Source organism: Diabrotica undecimpunctata, chromosome 3 (assembly GCF_040954645.1).
Source record: "Diabrotica undecimpunctata isolate CICGRU chromosome 3, icDiaUnde3, whole genome shotgun sequence".
NCBI lineage: Eukaryota > Metazoa > Arthropoda > Insecta > Coleoptera > Chrysomelidae > Diabrotica > Diabrotica undecimpunctata.
The window spans coordinates 159845012-159865102 of NC_092805.1; the positions used below are offsets into that span (position 1 = coordinate 159845012).

A 20091-nucleotide genomic window follows, 5' to 3' on the forward strand; every position below is an offset into this window, starting at 1 on the left:
CTGTTGTGACATTTCAGAATGAATACCCATTCAATATTAAATGATTATTGTATAAAAACAGTATGAACTAACCCTAATAACATGGTTGTCTTCAGTTTTTGTAGAATACAAATCAATTTATTTTTCCAGTATTCCACATTCTGATAAAGGTAATTTCGTATTGTATTGACATCTGTCAATAAATGTATTAAATGACAATTTATGACATTTACTGACATATTGTATTATATGACGTAATTCTTCCCCTTCAACCAATGGTCTCTTTGCTTCACCACAATGCTCAAAGATATCATTAGGCTAATTTCCATTTTTAAATGATAAAAATAACTCGTCTTAAACCAAACTAAAGATGCAAAAGCAATGGTAAACTTTAGACTGTTATGTTTGTTTATACCATTTATATCGGCCATGACACTGCAACCGACCTGCCCTCTACATTCAGTTTCAATCGCGAAGGGTTTTGTATTCTTGTGTACTCTGGTGACGTAACTCAGGCATCCCCACCCCAGTCGGAAGAGGCAACCGTAGTAAGTCTACGAACCATGGTCAGTACCAAATAATTTTCACAATTTAATGGTCACCATTTTGAAACTAGGCAACAGAAGTGCACAAAAATCTAGAAACATACAGTGACACAAGCGCTTTCTAGTGTTATTATAGCAAAATAGTTGATGACGTCATATTTTTGACAAATGTCAATAAAATATATTTATGATCCTGAAAAAATGAGTTTTTCTTTGACTGTCAGCTGGTTACAGATCATTTTCTCAATTCAATGATCACTATTTTCGAACGGCGCAATATAATTGCCCAAAAACGTTTAGAGCAGAACACGACCTTCCAAATGAAGTATTTTATGCATATAATCGCATTTATACTACATACTACATAAGAAGATCAAAGAAATATCGAATATACACAAAAGCCACCACAGAACAAGAATACGCAACGACAGAAACGAATACATAGAGTCAGAAGAGGAGATAGCAATGGCGTGGAAAGAATACGCAGAAAGATTTTTTAATGACGAAAGACCAACACAACCAACGCGCAAACTTCCTTCCGAAAACTTATCAGGGCCATCAATAATGCGAAGTGAAATAGAATATGCAGTTAGAACCACAAAGATGCATAAAGCAACAGGTCCAAATGAAATTAATATAGAAGCAATAAAACTGCTAGACGAGGAGAATATCGAAATCTTGGTAACGCTGTTCAATAGAATTTATGATACTGGTTACATTCCGCGAGAATGGCTGCAGTCATCCTTTGTGATGATCCCAAAAACAGCTAATGCCACAAAATGCAATGAACACCGCTTAATCAATTTAATGAGTCACTTGCTGAAACTCTTCCTTAGGATATTACACTCAAGAATGTACAAGATACTAGAAGAACTTAGCGGGTCAACACAATTCGGTTTTAAGGGAGGACTAGGAACAAGAGAGGCAATTTTATGTTTGAACACTTTAATACAAAACTGTTTAGATCAACGAAAAGATGTCTACCTCATCTTCATCGACTACGAGAAGGCATTTGACAATGTTAAACATGCTATCATGATGGAACTACTACATAGGGCCAACATTGACCAGAAGGAGATCAGAATTATTCAGAATCTATACTGGAACCAAATGGCAAAGGTGAGGATTGATCAAGACCAATATACGGATGAATTTGAAATCCGGAAAGGTGTCCGCCAAGGCTGCATACTCTCTCCGATGCTTTTTAATTTATATGTTGAAAATATATTTGCGGAAGCATTAGAAGACACGGAATTAGGCATTAAGGTGAACGGCATACCAATTAGCAACCTACGCTATGCGGACGACACAGTGATTATAACTGATAAATTGGAAGATCAGCAGTTATTACTTGATAGGGTGAATAGCATAGGTAAAAAATATGGCTTCAAAATCAACATTTTGAAAACGAAATATATGGTCATTAGCAGAAACCCTCCAGAAAACCCGATAATATGCATAGGTGACGATCGCATAAAACGCGTGAAAACTTTTAAATACCTTGGCACCACAATCAATGACCAATCGGATCCACAACAAGAGATAAAAACCCGAATACAAATGGCAAGACAAGCTTTTGTGAAATTCAGACCGCTCCTATGTAATCAAAACCTAAATTTCGAAATACGCTACAGAATGGTCAAGTGCTACATATGGTCCATCTTGCTTTATGGCATGGAAACGTGGACTTTGAAAAAAACATCTATCAACAAACTTGAAGCATTTGAAATGTGGTCATTAAGAAGAATGATGCGCATACCTTGGGTAGATAGAGTTCGAAACGATGACGTCCTTAAGAGAGCCGGCGTGGAAAGAGAACTCTTTAAATTAATTAAAAAACGCAAGATTGGTTACCTTGGGCACATATTGAGAGGAGCAAAATATGAAATACCACAGTTAATCCTACAAGGGAAGATCGAAGCTAGGAGGGGAGCCGGCCGCAAACAATTATCCTGGTTAAGAAATATTAAAGAATGGACAGGAATACACAATACAGGCGAGCTGTGTCACGCCGCCAAGAACAGAATTCTAGTAATGAGATAGTCGCCTACGCACTTTGGTGTATGGCATGTTAAGAAGAAGAAGAATCGCATTTATAATACTTTTACAAAATATGTGTCCGCTTTTTTTATTGATTATGTCACTAAGAGTACATAAACATAGTTTACAGGTGCCTTCGTGTAGATATGACTTTAGACGTGCTTTATATATGTTAAAATTATTCATATAAGAAGTATGCATCAAGTGACTGAGTGAAAATTAAGGATATTAGGCGACAATTAACTTTAAGGCTTTAATTAACCTTCTCACTATATGTGGATCTCTTGCCAAGGCTGATTATCTGTTTCCTAGCTGTGTACGACAAGAATGGAGCAGAAAAAAAATAAATAAAAATCAGCAAAGAAAAAGTTTTAATACTTATTGAGGTAAGGTGTCGACCCAAAAAGAGGTTCGAAAGCAGGCGCTACCACGTTCTTAAAGTCGGTTCGCTATATTTACGCGGGTTTCGGATTAACAAAATTATGCTAATGACTCATTGATAACCAGTTGCAGTAAACGACTTCCCAGAAAATTAGGTAAAAACTGCATTAATGGTCATATTTTAAAATACATTAAAATAACATTAGGGTAGGTATAAATTTGTTACAATATTGCAGTTGAATTGATTCTTTGCCAGTGTTGACATTGTATGTTTCGTGGAAATATTTAAAAATGCCTAGACGTGTGTTAGATGTAGATAGTCTAATTTGTAGTGTACATAAGTATTTTACGGATGAAAAAGAAAATGGCGGTCCTTTAAAATCGGTAATGTCTGTTCAACAACGCGTATGTGATGCTCTAGGAATTAGTGAAACCAAACTAAGAGGAGTATTACAAAATCGCAATAATGAACGGCCGAAAGAAGATCACCGAAAAACTCGCCTATCATTGAAAACGAAAGATATTCCAGATGGAAAAAAATTTGAAATTCGTGATACCATTTATCGAATGCGAGCCAACAAGGAACATGTGACCTTAAATACAATTCTCTCGGAATTAAAAGATAGAAAATTTGACGAAATTGGCAGAACAAGTCTATGGCAAGTGATACATAATTTGGGTTTCAAATTTCAAAAGGAGGATAACAGAAAAGCCCTTTGTGAAAGAAGTTCTGTTGTGCATAAAAGAATTAATTTTCTAAGAAAATATTCTAAATTAAAAGAAGAACGGGCACATTTTATATATTTAGATGAAACATGGATATTTTCTAGGGGTGCAACCAAGAGAATATGGCAAGATGATAACGTAAAGTCTATCAAACATACTGATGGAGAAGGGAAGCGACACATAATTTTACATGCAGGAGGGAAATCGGGTTTTATAGAAGGTGCTGATTTAATATTTTCATCTAAATCAAAATCAAGTGACTATCACGATAATATGAAAACAGAAATGTTTGTAAAATGGTTACATGAAAAACTTCTCCAAGGTTTAAGTGAGCCCAGCGTAATTATTTTAGACAATGCACCTTACCATTCTGAAGTATTAAACAAAAGTCCAACGAATTCTTGGACTGTTAATAAAATTAAAGAATGGTTGACAAAGGAACATATACCATTTACACAACATATTTTAAAATCAGAATTATTACGCTTGGCAAATATCCACGCAAAACCAAAAACCTTTGTTGTGGATCAGATTATTGAAAGTTACGGTCATCAAGTTTTACGTCTGCCACCGTATCATTGCCAGTTTAATCCCATCGAATATATATGGAGAATAGCAAAACAATATTATGACAACCATATTGGGCCTAACGGTTATAGCGACGACGCAGTTCGGGAAACTTGGCGAAAGGCACTTTCAATTGTAACTCCAGAAGTGTGGTGCAACTGTATATTCAAGTGCGAGAAACTAATAGAAGATTGGTGGACTCGTGAAAATAAAATAAACGAAATAAGTCCAATAATAATAACAATTAATGGTGATGACAGTGATGATGACGATTATGATATTTTTGATGATAATGACTGATTTTCATTTTTGTTGGCAAGTTAAATTTTTTTATTTTTCATTAGAAATTCTCACCATGGAACAAATATACATAGACCATATTTTCTGTGTGAAGTGTAATATAAAATTATTATTAGGTTTATATTAGCCACATTAGACTCCATTAATGAAGTAATTCTCCTTATTATACTGTCAATTATATAAAAGATTTTCCATTATTATTTAATTAAAAAAAGTTATGGATTATTTTTCATTTCATTTGACCAGTTGATATTTCCCCAAAGAGCAGGTAATTAAAACTAGGTACTTACAATAAAATTTTTAATCCGAAACCCGCGTAAATATAGCGAACCGACTATATCTACAATCTACATTTGATCAGCAGAGAAACTACAATCATGAGATTTTGTTAGCTTAAATTTTCACCAGTCAGATAAACATCTCATAAGTTTCTGTATACCTGAGAAAAATAGATGACTCAGTCTTGTTAATTTCTCAATGTGTCATCCTTGATTCTCCGAATTTGTTAATTTTATTTTTATGATTATTGCAAATAACAATTACAACAATTTTTGTCATTAAAAGTATAAAATATTTTTTAAACACGTTTTACTTATTAGTTAGTCTCAAAACGGAACTCATATACTTTGTCTAAGGAATGGTTAATCGCAATAATCTTTGCTTATTTCTAATCAAACAAAATAACAGAAAATATAAATATTCCAATTATAAAAAATAAACTATATATATCTTTATTTATTAAAATACACAATAAAAATAGTAAATAGGTGTTAACTTATAAAAAAAGTTTTTTTGAGCAATGCTTGTAAATTTCAATATTTGTGATAAACTGGTAACATAACTTCGATGATTTTTTGTAGAGCAGATAAAGACAATAAAGTTAGTTCTTTAGTAATTTTAACCCATTTCTTTTTCTTCTCCTCGAACAACTCCAAAGTTACCTAAATCAGTTTTACAAATTTTATATACAGTAATATTTGTTACACAAACAAAAAAGTCAAACACGGTGATATGGATGCGAAAATCTGAACAGCGCCTTTGTACTGTCCCACCATAAGATTGTATAGGCAATATAGAGGACGTAATTATGAAGGAATAAGGACCGTAAACTTGTTGTTTATTTGGGTTTATATGACTGCGGACACTAAATCCATTCGCCAGACCGTAAACTTTAATAACGGTAGCTACAGTAACTCATATTTTGAATATGAAGACAAGTCCTTAAGGGTTGGGTCTCCCCAAATGCTGAAATCTTATTATCTAGACACGAATCATTCCTGAATGACCGACGAGATTTTAAATTTAATGAATAAACGGAAAACAAAAATTGCTGATATATACAGGGAACTCAATAAAACTATTCATAGAAAGTGCAAAGAAGCAAAAGAGCATCATCAGGACGACCACGACACTCCCTTCACGGGTTAGGACTGAAGAGAGGTCTATACCGAGAACAAAATATTATCAAAATTAAAATCAAGAGATTGAGATGAATGAGTGGACTATTAAGGATAAAAAGTAAATACCCAGTCCGAAAATCGATGTTAAAAAAATTTCTGATAGAGAGACAACGATGAAAACAACGAAAAACGCTTGCTGGATGATGTGGAAGCAGATATACAGGTACCCGGAATAAGGACATGAAGAAGTCTGACTCTGAATATGGTACGCTGAAAGAAGCTTCAAAGGGAAACCTTTGTTAAAATATTGAAACTGGCTGCAAATATGATACGCAAATTAATTCAGGCACTTTTAACCAACATATATTTCAGCTAAAATAATTTATAATTACCATGTGCCTAATTTTTAAAACATCGTAAGTTATCGTTAATAACGCCCAGTGACTACTTAAACCAAACTATAAAAAAATACCTCCAAAATAATATCAAGAATGCTGCGAAACTTATTGAAATAAATAAATAAATGATTTTACATGTCAGAATAATTGTTCTTACCTTAATGATGCATATCATTATCTCTGCTCATCTTAGATGGATGATCAGAGTAACAAAAATAAGAGAATGAAGAATGGCTTTATTAGGAGAAGTTTATAGGTGAAATTAATTAATGGCAAAATGAGAGACCATAGGTTAAGATGGTTAGGGTGCACAATACGAAGAATTGCTGAATTGGAAATTTGTACCAGTATTAGGAGGGGAAGACCAAAGAAGACTGGATTTGGTAGAAGTGGTAAATCTTCTAAAGACCGTTAGGTCGTTAAGGATGCCCTGGCGTGTGCTGGATTCATGGTGGAAGTATCTACTAAAGTTCAACCCCTCAACTGGACTACTCATGCAGTAGGTCGTTTTCAGACCCGTGCATCACATGAATAGCCCGTCTTTTCGTTCTCTTTCCCCTTCTCTCTCTCCCTCTGTGTCTCTCTCTCTCTTGCCTTTGCTGCATATTCCTCTCTAGTATTTCCTTCTCTTTGGGTTACTGCCTCCTACATTGTTTTGTATTGAGTGTGTCCCCTCATTGCTACCTGCATTATTATATTTGCACTTACCCTACCTACCTTCCTGTGTAATTCATTTCCGTCGTCATTGAAAATTCTGCATTCGAATACACAGTGCTCAGCCGTATCTGATACTCCACATTCTGCTCAATTTCCATCCGCTACCTTCCCTATTCTTTCTAGGTAGGCCTTGAAGGAAACGTGTCCTGATAGGGACTGGGTGAAAAAGTAATTAATGTATACAAGAGAAATCATAGGATTTCTTACCCGGCGAAACTAATTAGTGTCTCTGTCGCTGAATTTCATCCAGTCTGCAATATTTGAAATTAATATCCTCGTCCAGGCCGCCCTATGCTCGTTTGTCCATTCTTCCTGCAACTCTGTTATACTTCTATTCCTAGCTACTATTTTCTCCTGCTCATCATTCCAGTAGGTTTCCACCCTTTCCTTCACCATCAGGTGGATGGGTAACACCCCTGCGATCACTTATATGGTCACCGTTGATGTTGTTCTGTATGCACGTGCTACTCTTAGCAGTGCTTTTCTTTGGGCTCTATCCAGAATTCTTCTATATTTCTTGATGTTAACCCATATCAATACCGCATAGAGTATAGTAGAGTGGACACCTTCCATTAAAATTCTCCTTTTTGCAGTCCCGGGTCCTTTCACATTGGGCATAATCATTGTCAGCGCCGAAGGTTGCGCCTTGCGAACGACGTACTGCACGTGCTCACTACAGGTTTGCCTCGTATCTAGGACTACCCCAAGTACCTCACTTTTTTGGCAGGTAAGATCCCTTCTCCCTACAGTGCAAACACTATATGGTCTCTCCCCCTTCATCCATAGAGGATCATAGTTTTAGTTCTCTGGGTCGCCAGCATGAGGTCCCTGCTTCATATCCACGTCTTCACTTTGTTGAGGGCTTGGTTCGGTCTATGCATGATTGACCAGTTTTCGTTGTATACAACCACCAGCACCACCAGATCATCCACATACGCTATTGCCTGTACACCAATGCCCAAGTCGGTCTCAAAAATCTCGTTGTAAAGAACATTTCAAAGCAATGGTTCCAGGACGGAGTCCTGAGGCACTTCCGCCATGCACCTATCCGTGAAGTAATTCTTGACCACGTTCTGCAGATAGAAAATTATTTCCGGTTAGTCTGATAATTTTCCAGCTAGCACTAATAAAAGTATTTCTTATATCGAGAAAGAAAGCCATCTGCTCCTACATATCTCCTCTTTATCCTGCTTATGGCATCTAGCGCAGATTTTCCTTTCCTACTAAACCCATACTGGCGGTGCCACCTTTTTCCATTATCTCCCTCTTCAGGCGTGTCTTCACAAAAATCTCAAAGACCTTGCCTAATGTATTTAACAGGCATATAGGTCTGTACACCCCAGGGTCATCTAATTCCTTTCTCGGTTTCAGGATATGTATGAGATTTACCAGAAGGTGCATATACTAGATATAGTATATTTTGATAAGGTAAGGGTATATAAAGAAACTAAAACAGGCTATTACACTGTTTGACAATACTTAATACAACTCACCTTAGCGCATACGTGAAAATACTGCTTGTAGAATACCAAACACTGATTTTAGACTGGATAGGTATACAATAGACCAGATTGCGCTACATAAATATTAGAAGAAAAAACACAACGAATTTAATATTGATGTTTTTTACCTTTTTGTAGATTTCAAATCAACTTATTAAAATATACACTATATAAAACCATGAATGAACCAGAGACCCCCGACAAAATAATGAGTATTTAAGGTGCAGAGGAAAGGGAAAGAGAATGAGGAAAGCGGTCTGCGCAGTGGAAGTAAAAGGGTTTTAAAAGCGATTTTTCCAAAGCCTTTTCCCTCCAAACACTTGTGAGATTACGACAAGGAGAAGCTCTGCTATTTCCGCATTTCAATGTAGCAGAAGAAGATCAAGACTTTAACAAGATAATAACAGCAGTAGTAGATAGAGACCAGTGGAAAAGTGCGACATATGTTCAAAAATGGATGGAATAAGGTGCGATAAGAACCTCATTCCATCCAGCGAGAAAATAACACATAATTAATCATATTCGGATAAACTCTTTTCAAAATACAGTCTTTTATAGTAAACCACATAGTTTAAGATTTACCTCGGCAAGATTTTCCCTTATCGTTATATTTTCGTCTTCTAGATTTTCTATACCATCTATATATACCATCAATTCGTTTTCCAAAGTTTTAACACGACGCTCTAATTCAATTTTTGTATGTTCTAAACTTGCCATATTATCTTTTAAGGAATCATTTAGTTTTACTTCCAATTGGAATTGTCTAAGAAAAAAATATAAGGTTAATGTTGAGCAATATTTTGAAATAGTAATATTGTCAAATGCTACCACAAATATGACGATTTCAATGGAATTATGTTAAATAGAATTGCAATATATTTTATCATAACATTTTGTGGTTAAAAGATATACATAATGCATTTTACAAAGAATATTGTTTGTTTCCCATTTGTGAACAGTTTTTTGCATCATCTTTAACAACAATTGCTAATCTACGTTAAAACTTGACATTCTTAGACTATTAAACGATAAATTTCGAATACTGAAGGGAACTTTATTAAGAACTTTATCTCTCGGTCTAAGATTGTGTGGAGGGTGCTCTATACTGAGTAGAACTTCAAGCAGGATATACTGGATGGGGAAGTTCTCATTCCCGAAACGGCGCGTCCCAGTAGCTGATAGGGAAAGTCCTATATAGAAATAGCACAGGTGTGTATTTAGAAGAATTTTAATAACTACACAGTTATTTTAATTTGACCGTAATTTTTTTTCGTTATGCAATTACAACAGTTATTTTATTGACTTTAGATTTGTTGATTGAATATGACACACTCATTCACACACATAAACATACACTTCAACATAAATACATAAACATACAAGCGAAACACTTCGCTTTCCCAATGCCGAGTTGAAATACCATCGTGCCCATGGGATGCATAGATAGCACAGGGAGAAATTTGTTATCTCAGTGATATTCCAGAAAGATGATGAATTTGGGGCATTATAGTCTTGGCACGGCATGTGCACGCTGCTGCGCTTGGCAAAATTTCGTCCCAACTTGTGGGAACAAAATGGACACGGAGACAAAAAGATATTGCCTGAAGGGGATTCAAAAAGAAGTATTTTTTTTTTTAATTTGAATTTTGAATTTACAAATGAAAATTTGCTCTGTCTGAAATAGGTCTCGATGACTTCAATCAGGATCCTACAGGCGAACCTTTAGCGCAGTAAAGCAACTATGGAAGTGTTAGATTTGCTCTTGATACTGGAGATCTTGGTATAACCATTGCCAAATAAATGAACAAGCTTTTATTGGCGGAGAGCTTATATAGCAGATCTGCTGAAATCTCGATGACTTATGTGTCAATGAAAGATGTATAGCAAGACCGATAGTAGTACGACTAGGAACAATTCAAGAAATCAGATATAGTATACACAGATATTATATTAAATTTTCTTGCTTTTAGATTAAATTTATGTAGAAGTATATACAGATCATGTTGATTCTCTGCTACAAGTACAACAGCATTTCTTAACTTTTAATTATTATTGACGGCCCAATTTTCAATCATTCTTTTCATCGCGCATTCCTTACAATAAATATGTAAAAGAGTCTCTTACTCTTGGACTGCCTCTAATTCTTCTTGTTTGTTCTTGAAATTTGATTCCATATTATGAAGATTATTCTCTATAATTTTGAATTTTTCTTCCAATTCGACAATCTTTTCATTTTGACTGGACACTTCCTGTTCTTGACAATTTAACTGAAATATTAAAGTTGTAAGTTAAAATTTGATGAATAATTTACAATAATAAAGAAAACTTTGGTTTACAAAATTAAAGAACAAACCAAACGTATCATTTGAACAGTCAAAGCGAAGAAAAGTAATTCTTTAAGCAGCGCCCAGCATTAATAAAGCAGTGTGGTATAATTATATTGAGATATTTTCAAAATACTAAAATCCGTTAAATTAAGAATTATCGCCCAAATAATTATTAACGAAAATATTAAGTCAAATTAAAAGATTTAGATTTTTTTCTATAGAAAATATGTCCCAAATATTGGAAGCGAGAAATAAAAATTTTGATCCAACCGAAAAGCAATGTACCAAAAGTGAATTTTTCAAGATGATCGGAATGATTTACACTCTAATATATTACAAAGACAATGAAGGAACAATGCTCTAAAAATAGAGAGAGAGAGAGAGAGAGAGAGAGAGAGAGAGAGAGAGAGAGAGAAAAGGTAAATTGATACTATATCAATTTTAATTTGCCTGTGCAATGATTTTTCAGTTTTATTTAAATCTATACCTAATATATAATTATTACAACTTTCCCATTTTGTTTACTATAAATAATAAGAAATGTCTATAAATAGCATAGCAAGGGAATTCCTTTAAACAATATTGATGTTTGATATTTCCGATACAACTCAACTACGATAATTTTACAACAAAATCTTTTTATGAATGAATTCGAAAAGGATAAAAATAGATTTAAATATGCATACGAGTGAAATCCGTAGGGGAATTCCAGTTTATATGGGAAATGGCATTGAAGAAATAGAGGTAAATGATTTTATGCGAAGAACACTTGTTGCCCACCACCCCCGCTATAACTTTTATTGCTGGTTATAGCCTTGCTTAATGTTCGAAGTAATAATAAATGTTCGAAGTTATAAAGGCCAACAATATTGTGAAAAAGAGCAAAGGTCAGACTTATGGACTTTTAAAACAGCAAATATCACAGGCCATGGAAAACAAAACATGTAAATCTCTATAAGAAATTCTAAGGTCCATTCTGCTCATTTTTCTTCAATACATAATCATTCACTATATTATCTTCTCTGACTGATCGTTACAATATACGAATCATCATAATTCGACAAACTTCTGACCTCTACACACTAAACTACTAGGATTGATCACTACTATACATGGATCTCCCACCAATCATAAACCTGCTGTTTACAAAGAGGTATTTTGATAAAGAGGCCGTTTTGGTATTATCTTTGCGTTTGTTTTTGTCTTAACATATTCGTTACCACCTCTCCTTTCCATCGATATCTTGTACGTTGAACCGTTTAGACGTTACAAGCTTAGTGTCCTTTTGGCAATACGCCGATATGTTTTTTCTATCTCAACGTCCTCTCCCCTTTCCAACGAGCCCTCTTATGTCACGATCTGGTGAGCCGTCGCGTCTTCACCTCAAAATGAGCCAAAAATGAGCAGAATGGACCTTAGAATTTCTTATGGAGATTTACATGGGAAAATGACCTGTTTTGCGCTCGTAGCCGTGCTGCTACTCATGAGAGTACTGAGATCAAGAAGAAACTATAGGGATCAAAGATAACTAAAATTAAATATCAACAGGGAAATTCTACGAGGAGTCTGAAAGGGATGATCTCATATTCAACATTTGCTAAGAATAGATTTTTCGAGAAGCCCTAGAAAACACGGCGGGAATAGCCGGAATAAATACTATTTAATGATAAACAGATAAAAGTTTTAGACATGCCGCTAACACCATCATTTTTGCTAACACTGCACAATGACTACAATTTTTAGTGAACTTAGTAAGATGTGGCGAACTTAACACAAAAAACCAAATAGATAAATTGAATTTTTCGATGCTAAATATTCTCCATATTGTTATAATAAAGTAGAGTCCTGCACTTTGATTGAGGCAACAACAAAGAGACTGAAACTATTCGAAAAGTGGACTAACAGAAGAACTGTTAAAGTATCATGGATGGTAAATAAGAAATTTTGGGTCACATTATGAGAAATACAACCAAATATAAATTACTTAAATGCTTTTTGCTAGGAAAAGTTCCGGCCAGCTCTAAGAATCTTTTTTTCTTTTATCACTAGGTAGGAAATCTGCAGACAGATGATGGAGGTAAACATTTCCGACATTGCTGAGTTCCTAAGCTAAAAAAAAACCCTTGAAAGTCTCTACCTCTGCCTAACCTTTTCTCCTTCGTTTTCCCTCCTACTCAAACATACATACATACCTTAACTCTACCACAGGGCTATTCAGACAGCAGCGGTTAACATTGTCATTGTCAAAATTATTGTCAATATTCAGTAATGGATAGGCACTAGATAGATAGTAGTTAAGAAAAAGAAGTAATGAATTATTTATTTCTCTTAACTATTTCTCTAACCCCTTTTTTGAGTTTTATTTAAAAAGATATATTTTGCATTTCTAATAATTATTTCAATAGTTACAACTAGTTGCTGTAATCGTTATAATTTGGCACCTCGAAGCGGCGTCCTTATTTTAAATAGCTAGAGGTCCTTCCTGTTGTTTTGTTTGTCGATTTGTTCCAGGAGATTCATGTAAGTAGCCCTTTGTTTTATTTTTGTAGTTGCCCCAATCCAACCCCCTTGCCATTCACTTATCCACGACCCAGCTACTCCAAATAAACCCTGAGTGCCGTTCGCATAAGTTTCGTTTGTTTTGCTTGCCCTATCTCTACCCCCAGTAACTTCTGTCCCCAATTTTCAACCCCCCATAGTAATACCCTATGTGGTAGGCAAAATATTACGTTACAACAGGCACAAAAATATGGCGTTCATATCGAAACTGGACTCACTTTGTGAAGGCGTTTGATAATGAGCGTTACCTGTCTTCTCTCTTTCCTTGTCTAAGGAAGAGACATAAAGATAGCCCTCGATAAAGATAGTTAAATAATTTTTTCGAACATTCGCATAAGATTTACAATACTTATAGGAAAGAAAAAGTATTGCATAGGTGGAAAGAAGTCCATATAAAATAAAATTAAATTAAATATAGTGATAAAAATAGCTTAAGCTAAAAAAATAGCCTTAGGCTTTATAAATAAATAAAAACAAAGTTGTCTTGTTATAAAGTGTTGTTTATAAGCATTTATTTGACTATTTTACATTGCCATATTATGTATAGTTATATAATGTTCAGAATCGTGTAGCAACAAATTATTTTTAAAACAGCTCGTGGAAGATTCCCATGTAATTATTAAAACATTACAAGCAATAACAACCATATTAATAATAATAGTCAATGAATGAATCCAAAAAGTTTAAAAATAGATGCAAATATTACACCTATTGCACTATTTACTATATTCTAATTAATTCGGACTTGGGATTTCCATTTTGTGTTTTGATATTCTCCGTGAACTTCAAGATTCTTGATAAAGGTTAAATTGTTTTTGTGTTTTCCGAATCGTAATTCCCCTCATTAGCATCGAAAATGAGGTAGGTATACATCAGTTAGTTGGGTTTTACGTTTTATTGCAACTAGTTTGGTAAATGTATTGTAAATAACAGGTGTTTGTTACCGCTTTAGCTGTATGCTTATGGATGTATGTGTAATAATGCAATGACATTAATTCATTTCATTTCATTTCATTCGCTACTGACATTAAAGAAATTGATTATATTTTTTGTACATATAAATGCTGCTAGATTGATACTACTAGTAGGCTAGGTATAAGGAAACGGTAGAAAGGCCAAAATCTACCAATTTTTTGCAGTTAGCTGGATCTAAATGAAACTTTATGCATTCGATTCCTAAGAGCGTTGGGAAATCTTGTGAACTAAAGTGATAATGTCTACTTATAGGAGGCTATTGATTATATTTAAAAAAATAGGGCTAAAAGGAACTACATTATAAAAGGTGTTTTATTGTTTCGTATTGTCAATGGATCCCCAAATATGAAAAAACCGCGGAGGACTACCATTTAAAGGGGTGCGTTTTTGAGAAAGGAGTGAATTATTCCCTATGCCGTAGGGTACAAATAAGTGAATTCTATGCACTTTTCGTAGATATACATCTACAGAAAAATTGTTCAAAATTAAATTTCCTATGGAAATGTCACCTTTTTAAGTTAAAAATAATTATTTTTGACAGAAATTTATTTAAAAAACGAAGCAAATTTTATTTATAATATGGCACTTGACACATTTAAATTTACATATATTTAGTATAAAACATAATACATATATTCTAACTTATTTATAAAGTCTATCGACTCTGGAGTCCCCATTAGGAAATCCTCTGACCTGCCATGATAGATCTTATGGGACACTGTTCTGTGATGTGACAGATAGTTTGTGGTATGCAGGGTAAGCTGCTAGACTATTGTTCGATCCATTCTCGAGTTCAAGTGGTCGTTAACTTAAACTCATTTTTCACGGCAGTCTGTGCTGTTTTTATTAGAAGTCGTCTGGAGCGTAGGGGGTTAGTGTTGGCAGCGCCTATATCTTATTGGATTGGCAGGATCTCGTTACTAAGTATCTTTATGTACTCACTAGTGAGGCAGTATATGCGCCATAGTTTAGGTGGTGGAATGTGGCTCAGTACTGGGAGACATTTCGTAGGAATGGATTTTATAAGGCCAGCAATCATTCTCGTTGTATTGTTCATTTGGGCATCTACTTTGTGTATATGTGGGCTGTTAAGTCAGGCTGAAGAGCAGTATTCCGCGCTTGAGCAGACAAGGCCCAGGGTAGATGATCGCGATGCTCCCCATGTTGTACCGTATAGCTTGTTGTACTTTATTGTTTCATTGTAGGCGAGTGTGGTGTTTTCGAATTGAATATTGAATGTTCTCCCTGCAAAGCTTGTTATTTTGGTGGAAACTGGAAACCTCTGTTTTGGTAGCATTTGGTTGGAGCCTCCATTTACGGAAATGCTTTCCCACTGTGTGTAAGTCCGCCGTGAGGATTTCTTCTGTTTCTTTAAATGACTTACACCTTGTTGCAAGGATGATGAACGAAGCAAAAAACAACATTAACACATGCGATTTTTCTTTTTTACCCCATAACTTTTTTCCACGAAACTGTAGGTATATGCATTGCTGTGTAGAAGAAAAACTTTTATCCTTCCTTTTATAATGACGTTTGGTGAAAGTATTTAGGATTTACAATATCCCAGATACGATTTTTCAAAGTTTGCCACTCACACCATTTTTTGGCCGTTTTCCCTATTTTTTCGCAAACATTGTTCTATAACTATTTTCTACTTAGTTTTCAGTACATGTAGTGGTATATACAGTGTGTCAATTTTAAAACTTACAATGGGCTATATCTCACGAACAAAAGCTGATATAGAAAAATGCTTGAAACCGTTTCTAAGATAGTAAGGAGAACTAATGACATGAAAGAGAACTCACCCCCAGCAACCCCCTAGACCCCACCCACCTCAACCAAAAAAATTTAAATTGCAAACCCCTACTTGTGATACATAATGGAAAAGACTATAAAAAATGCTATCCAATGGTATAAATAATAATTATATAGAGTGAAGCAATAATTGTGAAACATTTTAGTTTAAATGGTAAATTTAATGAGGTTTTTGTTGATTTTGTTGATGACCCTGTAAAGATTATTGTTTAATAATTATTTAAAATTAATTATTTAAACAAAACTGTTGGTACTGGAGTGATGCAAACCCGAATCGATTCAGAAAAGGTCACACTCAATATCCTGAAAAACTGAATTTTTGGGCAGGAATATCAGGCGATGCTGTAATTGGCCCCTTGTTCATACCAGGCAATTTAAGTGGCGATATTTATCTCGATATGCTAAAAACACCATCGAACCTTTAATTGTGCATGAATTAGAGAACCAAAGGGACGATCAAGGCAACCTAGCTCTAGACGAAGATTTGCTGCACTTCCAACAAGATGGTACACATCCTCACTATGCAGCTTCAGTTAGGCACTGGTTGAATACTAACTATCCGAACAAATGGATTGGAAGGAGAGGTCCGATTGAGTGGCCGCCGAGGTCACCAGACTTACCGCCACCTGACTTTTTTCTATGAGGTTACCTCAAGTCAGTTGTTTATAAAACTCAACCTGCGTCACTTGGGGAATTGTGAGAAAGAATTACGCAAGCATGTTGCGCTATTACTAGAACAATATTTGCCAAAGTTTGAGCAGAATTTGAAAATAGGCTGTAATATTGTTTACAAAACAACGGAACCCACTTTGAACATTTACTTAATTGGCATTTTTAACAAATTTGTAGTTCAACAAAAACCTCATTACATTTTCATTGGATATCATTGTTTATAGTCTTTTCAATGATGTATCACAACTAGTGGTTTGCGATTTAAACTTTTTTGCTTGTGGTGGTTGGGGCCTAGGGTGTTGATGCAGGTGAGTTCTTTTTCATGTCATTTTAGTTCTTCCTTACTATCCTAGAAACGGTTTCAAGTATTTTTCGATATCAGCTTTTATTCGTGAGATATAGTCCATTGTAATAAGTTTTAAAATTGACACACTGTATTAAGTATATGCAGGATATAGGTATACATTAAATTAAAAGAAAAATCAATTAGCTTGAAAATGGTCTATAGTAAAAGGTTCTAGACCTAATTTTAAGCGAGATCCGGTTGTAAGTTTTCTCCTTTTAACGATTTTGCTAAGTTTTATAGCTATTTTTTAAATTTCTCATTATAACTTTTTTTCTTGTATATTTGGGTATATGCATTAAAAAATAAAAAAAGCTTATTTTCTGTGCTTTAAAATTATTGATTGTAAACTATTCGTGAATAATTAAAACATTAATATGATTAAACTATCATTTTTTTAAAATAAATTCTAACTTGAATGTACTGTCGGGTTTGTTATTGATACCACAGTTTTGAATCCTAATGATAGATACTTTTTCGTGTTATAAATAAGGAAAATATGTCAGTGTACTATTTGTAGGCTCCCTTATAACTAGCTATAATGAATAATTGAACGTTTGACTTCCTAGTTGTATGCATGCAGACGAAATGGCGCTGATGATTTTCTCGTGCGGCGCCCATTCACCCTCGAACCGAATGAGTCACACTCTACCCCATCGGCCCACTGATTACCCACACCGCTCGCTTCATTCAACTCGATCCCTATTCCGGGAAATTCTGGAATCCCTCTTCCAGGAAAATTCTGATACCCTCTTCTGAGAAATTCCGACGATACAACGGTTTGTCTGAACTGAAAACTTTCTTAGTGTTTACGGGGTGGATTGAGAAATTTGTTTTTAAAAGAGGAAGTAGTATTTTACAATTAGAAGTAGAATATTATAAACTAAGGAGAAAAAAATAGTATACTACAAAAAGCAGCTGAAACGATGAAAGGGGTCATGAAAAATACGGAAAATACCTAAAAAAAATTAAAAAAATGTACGAATAGACAAAAATTGTAAAAATATGGATGATTTTTAATGGAAATGATTTAAATGCAATGAAATAATAACATTTATCTATATACATAAAAGGTTTTGACGACAGGTCCCACTGTAAGTCCAGTAAACTAACGGCGCGCGGCGCCATCTAGGAAAGAAATATGAACTACCATATTTCAATCATGTTTGGTTCTTGAAACGATATGTTTAATTAATAATACTGTATTAATAATATAATAATACACTGCGCTCCAAAATTAACGCATAATTTTAAAAATCCTGGTAAATCAAATAATTTTAATGTTTCGATTTTTGTGTTAATGTATTATTGTTACCCCCGGTATATTGTAAAATTTATCGAAATAACGGTAAAAAACGCTGATGTTTTTACCATTTTTTGCAAATAAAATAAAAAACATGCTAATTGTGCTTCATTCTATTTCGAATTTAGTTGGGTTGGATTACGTTGTGCTGAACGTTTAAAGCGGGTTTTTCAAGTTTATTAAGTGTTTTTTCTTTGAAATGAACCACCAGCAGTAAGAAAATCGAAATTTGTCAGAAAGTGACTGTTTTAGAATCGTTACTCTTCGCGAAGAAGGATACACTCAGATAGAACTCGCTGAACGTTTTAACGTCACCCAGTCAACAATTTCAAGAGTGTTAACACGTTTTTCTGTTACTGGAAGTAACTCGATAAGACCCGGTCAAGGCCGTAGAAGGGTTACAACTCCTAATCAAGACCGGTTTTTGACACTTCGTACACTGAGACAAAGGTTTGTTACCAGTACTTCTCTACAAAATGAATTTTTGGATCGTTATAACTTTGAAATCAGCCAAAAGACGATTAGAAGAAGACTTGCCGAAAACGACCTACACCCTGGAAGGACACCAATTGGCCCATTATTGACCAGAGACCATAGAAGGCAAAGATTGCATTTTGTTCGTCAACATGTTGATTGGAATAATGACGATTGGGGAAGAATATTGTTCACCGATGAATCCAGGTACTGTCTTTTTTCTGATGATAGGAGAAACCGAGTGTATAGAAAGCCTCCAAGAATTCCAATATATTTCCAGAAATATATTGGAATTCCTGCCATGGATTGGCCTACGAGAAGTCCTAACCTCAACCCAATAGAACATGTTTGGGACATCATAGGCAGACGACTACGACAACTATCTAATGCACCAAACACATTAGATGCACTGTTTTTGAGGTTGGTTGAAATTTGGGATCAAATTGATCAAGAAGAAATCAGAACGATTATTCTCAGTATGAGAGATTGTTATCAAGCAGTAATAAATGCTAGAGGAGGCAATACTAGTACACGGCACTAGTATTTTCTTCAACTTTAAAAATTTCAATTTCGTCAATAATTTATAACGTTAGTTTGTTTAGATCAGTTGTTTGTTTAGATGTTTAGATTTATAATGTTATATTGTTAATTTCAATACATTTTTTGTAAAAAAGAAGTGTTTTATTTAAGATGTTCTAAAACAACCATAAAGAAGAAAAGAACAAACATAAATTTTTTCATTCCAACTCAAAATAAGAATTTTAAAATTTTAGCGTTAATTTTGGAGCGCGGTGTATATTTAATAATTAATTTTAATAATATTTTTAAGGTAGAATAATTATATATATATATAAAGCTTTACGTTATTTTAGATTTAAAACCTAACGCCATCTAGGAGAGAAAATCTAATTTAATTAATTTTGTCGAAAATTGCTAAAAATATAAATTACTGTAATTGTAAGGTAAGATCAATGACCTATAATAAATGTCACTGGGTGGTAAGATAAACATACAGTTACTATAAAGATAAAATGACGTTTAATAAACGTCAACGCTTTATCAAAATAA

The 20091-nt window shown here is 34.3% G+C and overlaps 1 protein-coding gene across 1 annotated transcript in view; it reads right to left on the reverse strand.

The window, feature by feature from the left end:
* Positions 1-4931: 4931 nt before the first annotated feature.
* Positions 4932-20091, reverse strand: part of LOC140437679 (uncharacterized) — a 49781-nt gene continuing 34621 nt past the window's right edge. The window contains exons 5-7 of the mRNA XM_072527330.1: positions 10680-10822; positions 9138-9318; positions 4932-5479 (exon numbers count right to left, since the gene is read on the reverse strand). Coding sequence (XP_072383431.1) covers positions 5351-5479; positions 9138-9318; positions 10680-10822 — 453 coding nt within the window. The 3' untranslated portion in view covers positions 4932-5350. The remainder of the gene's footprint in view (positions 5480-9137; positions 9319-10679; positions 10823-20091) is intronic.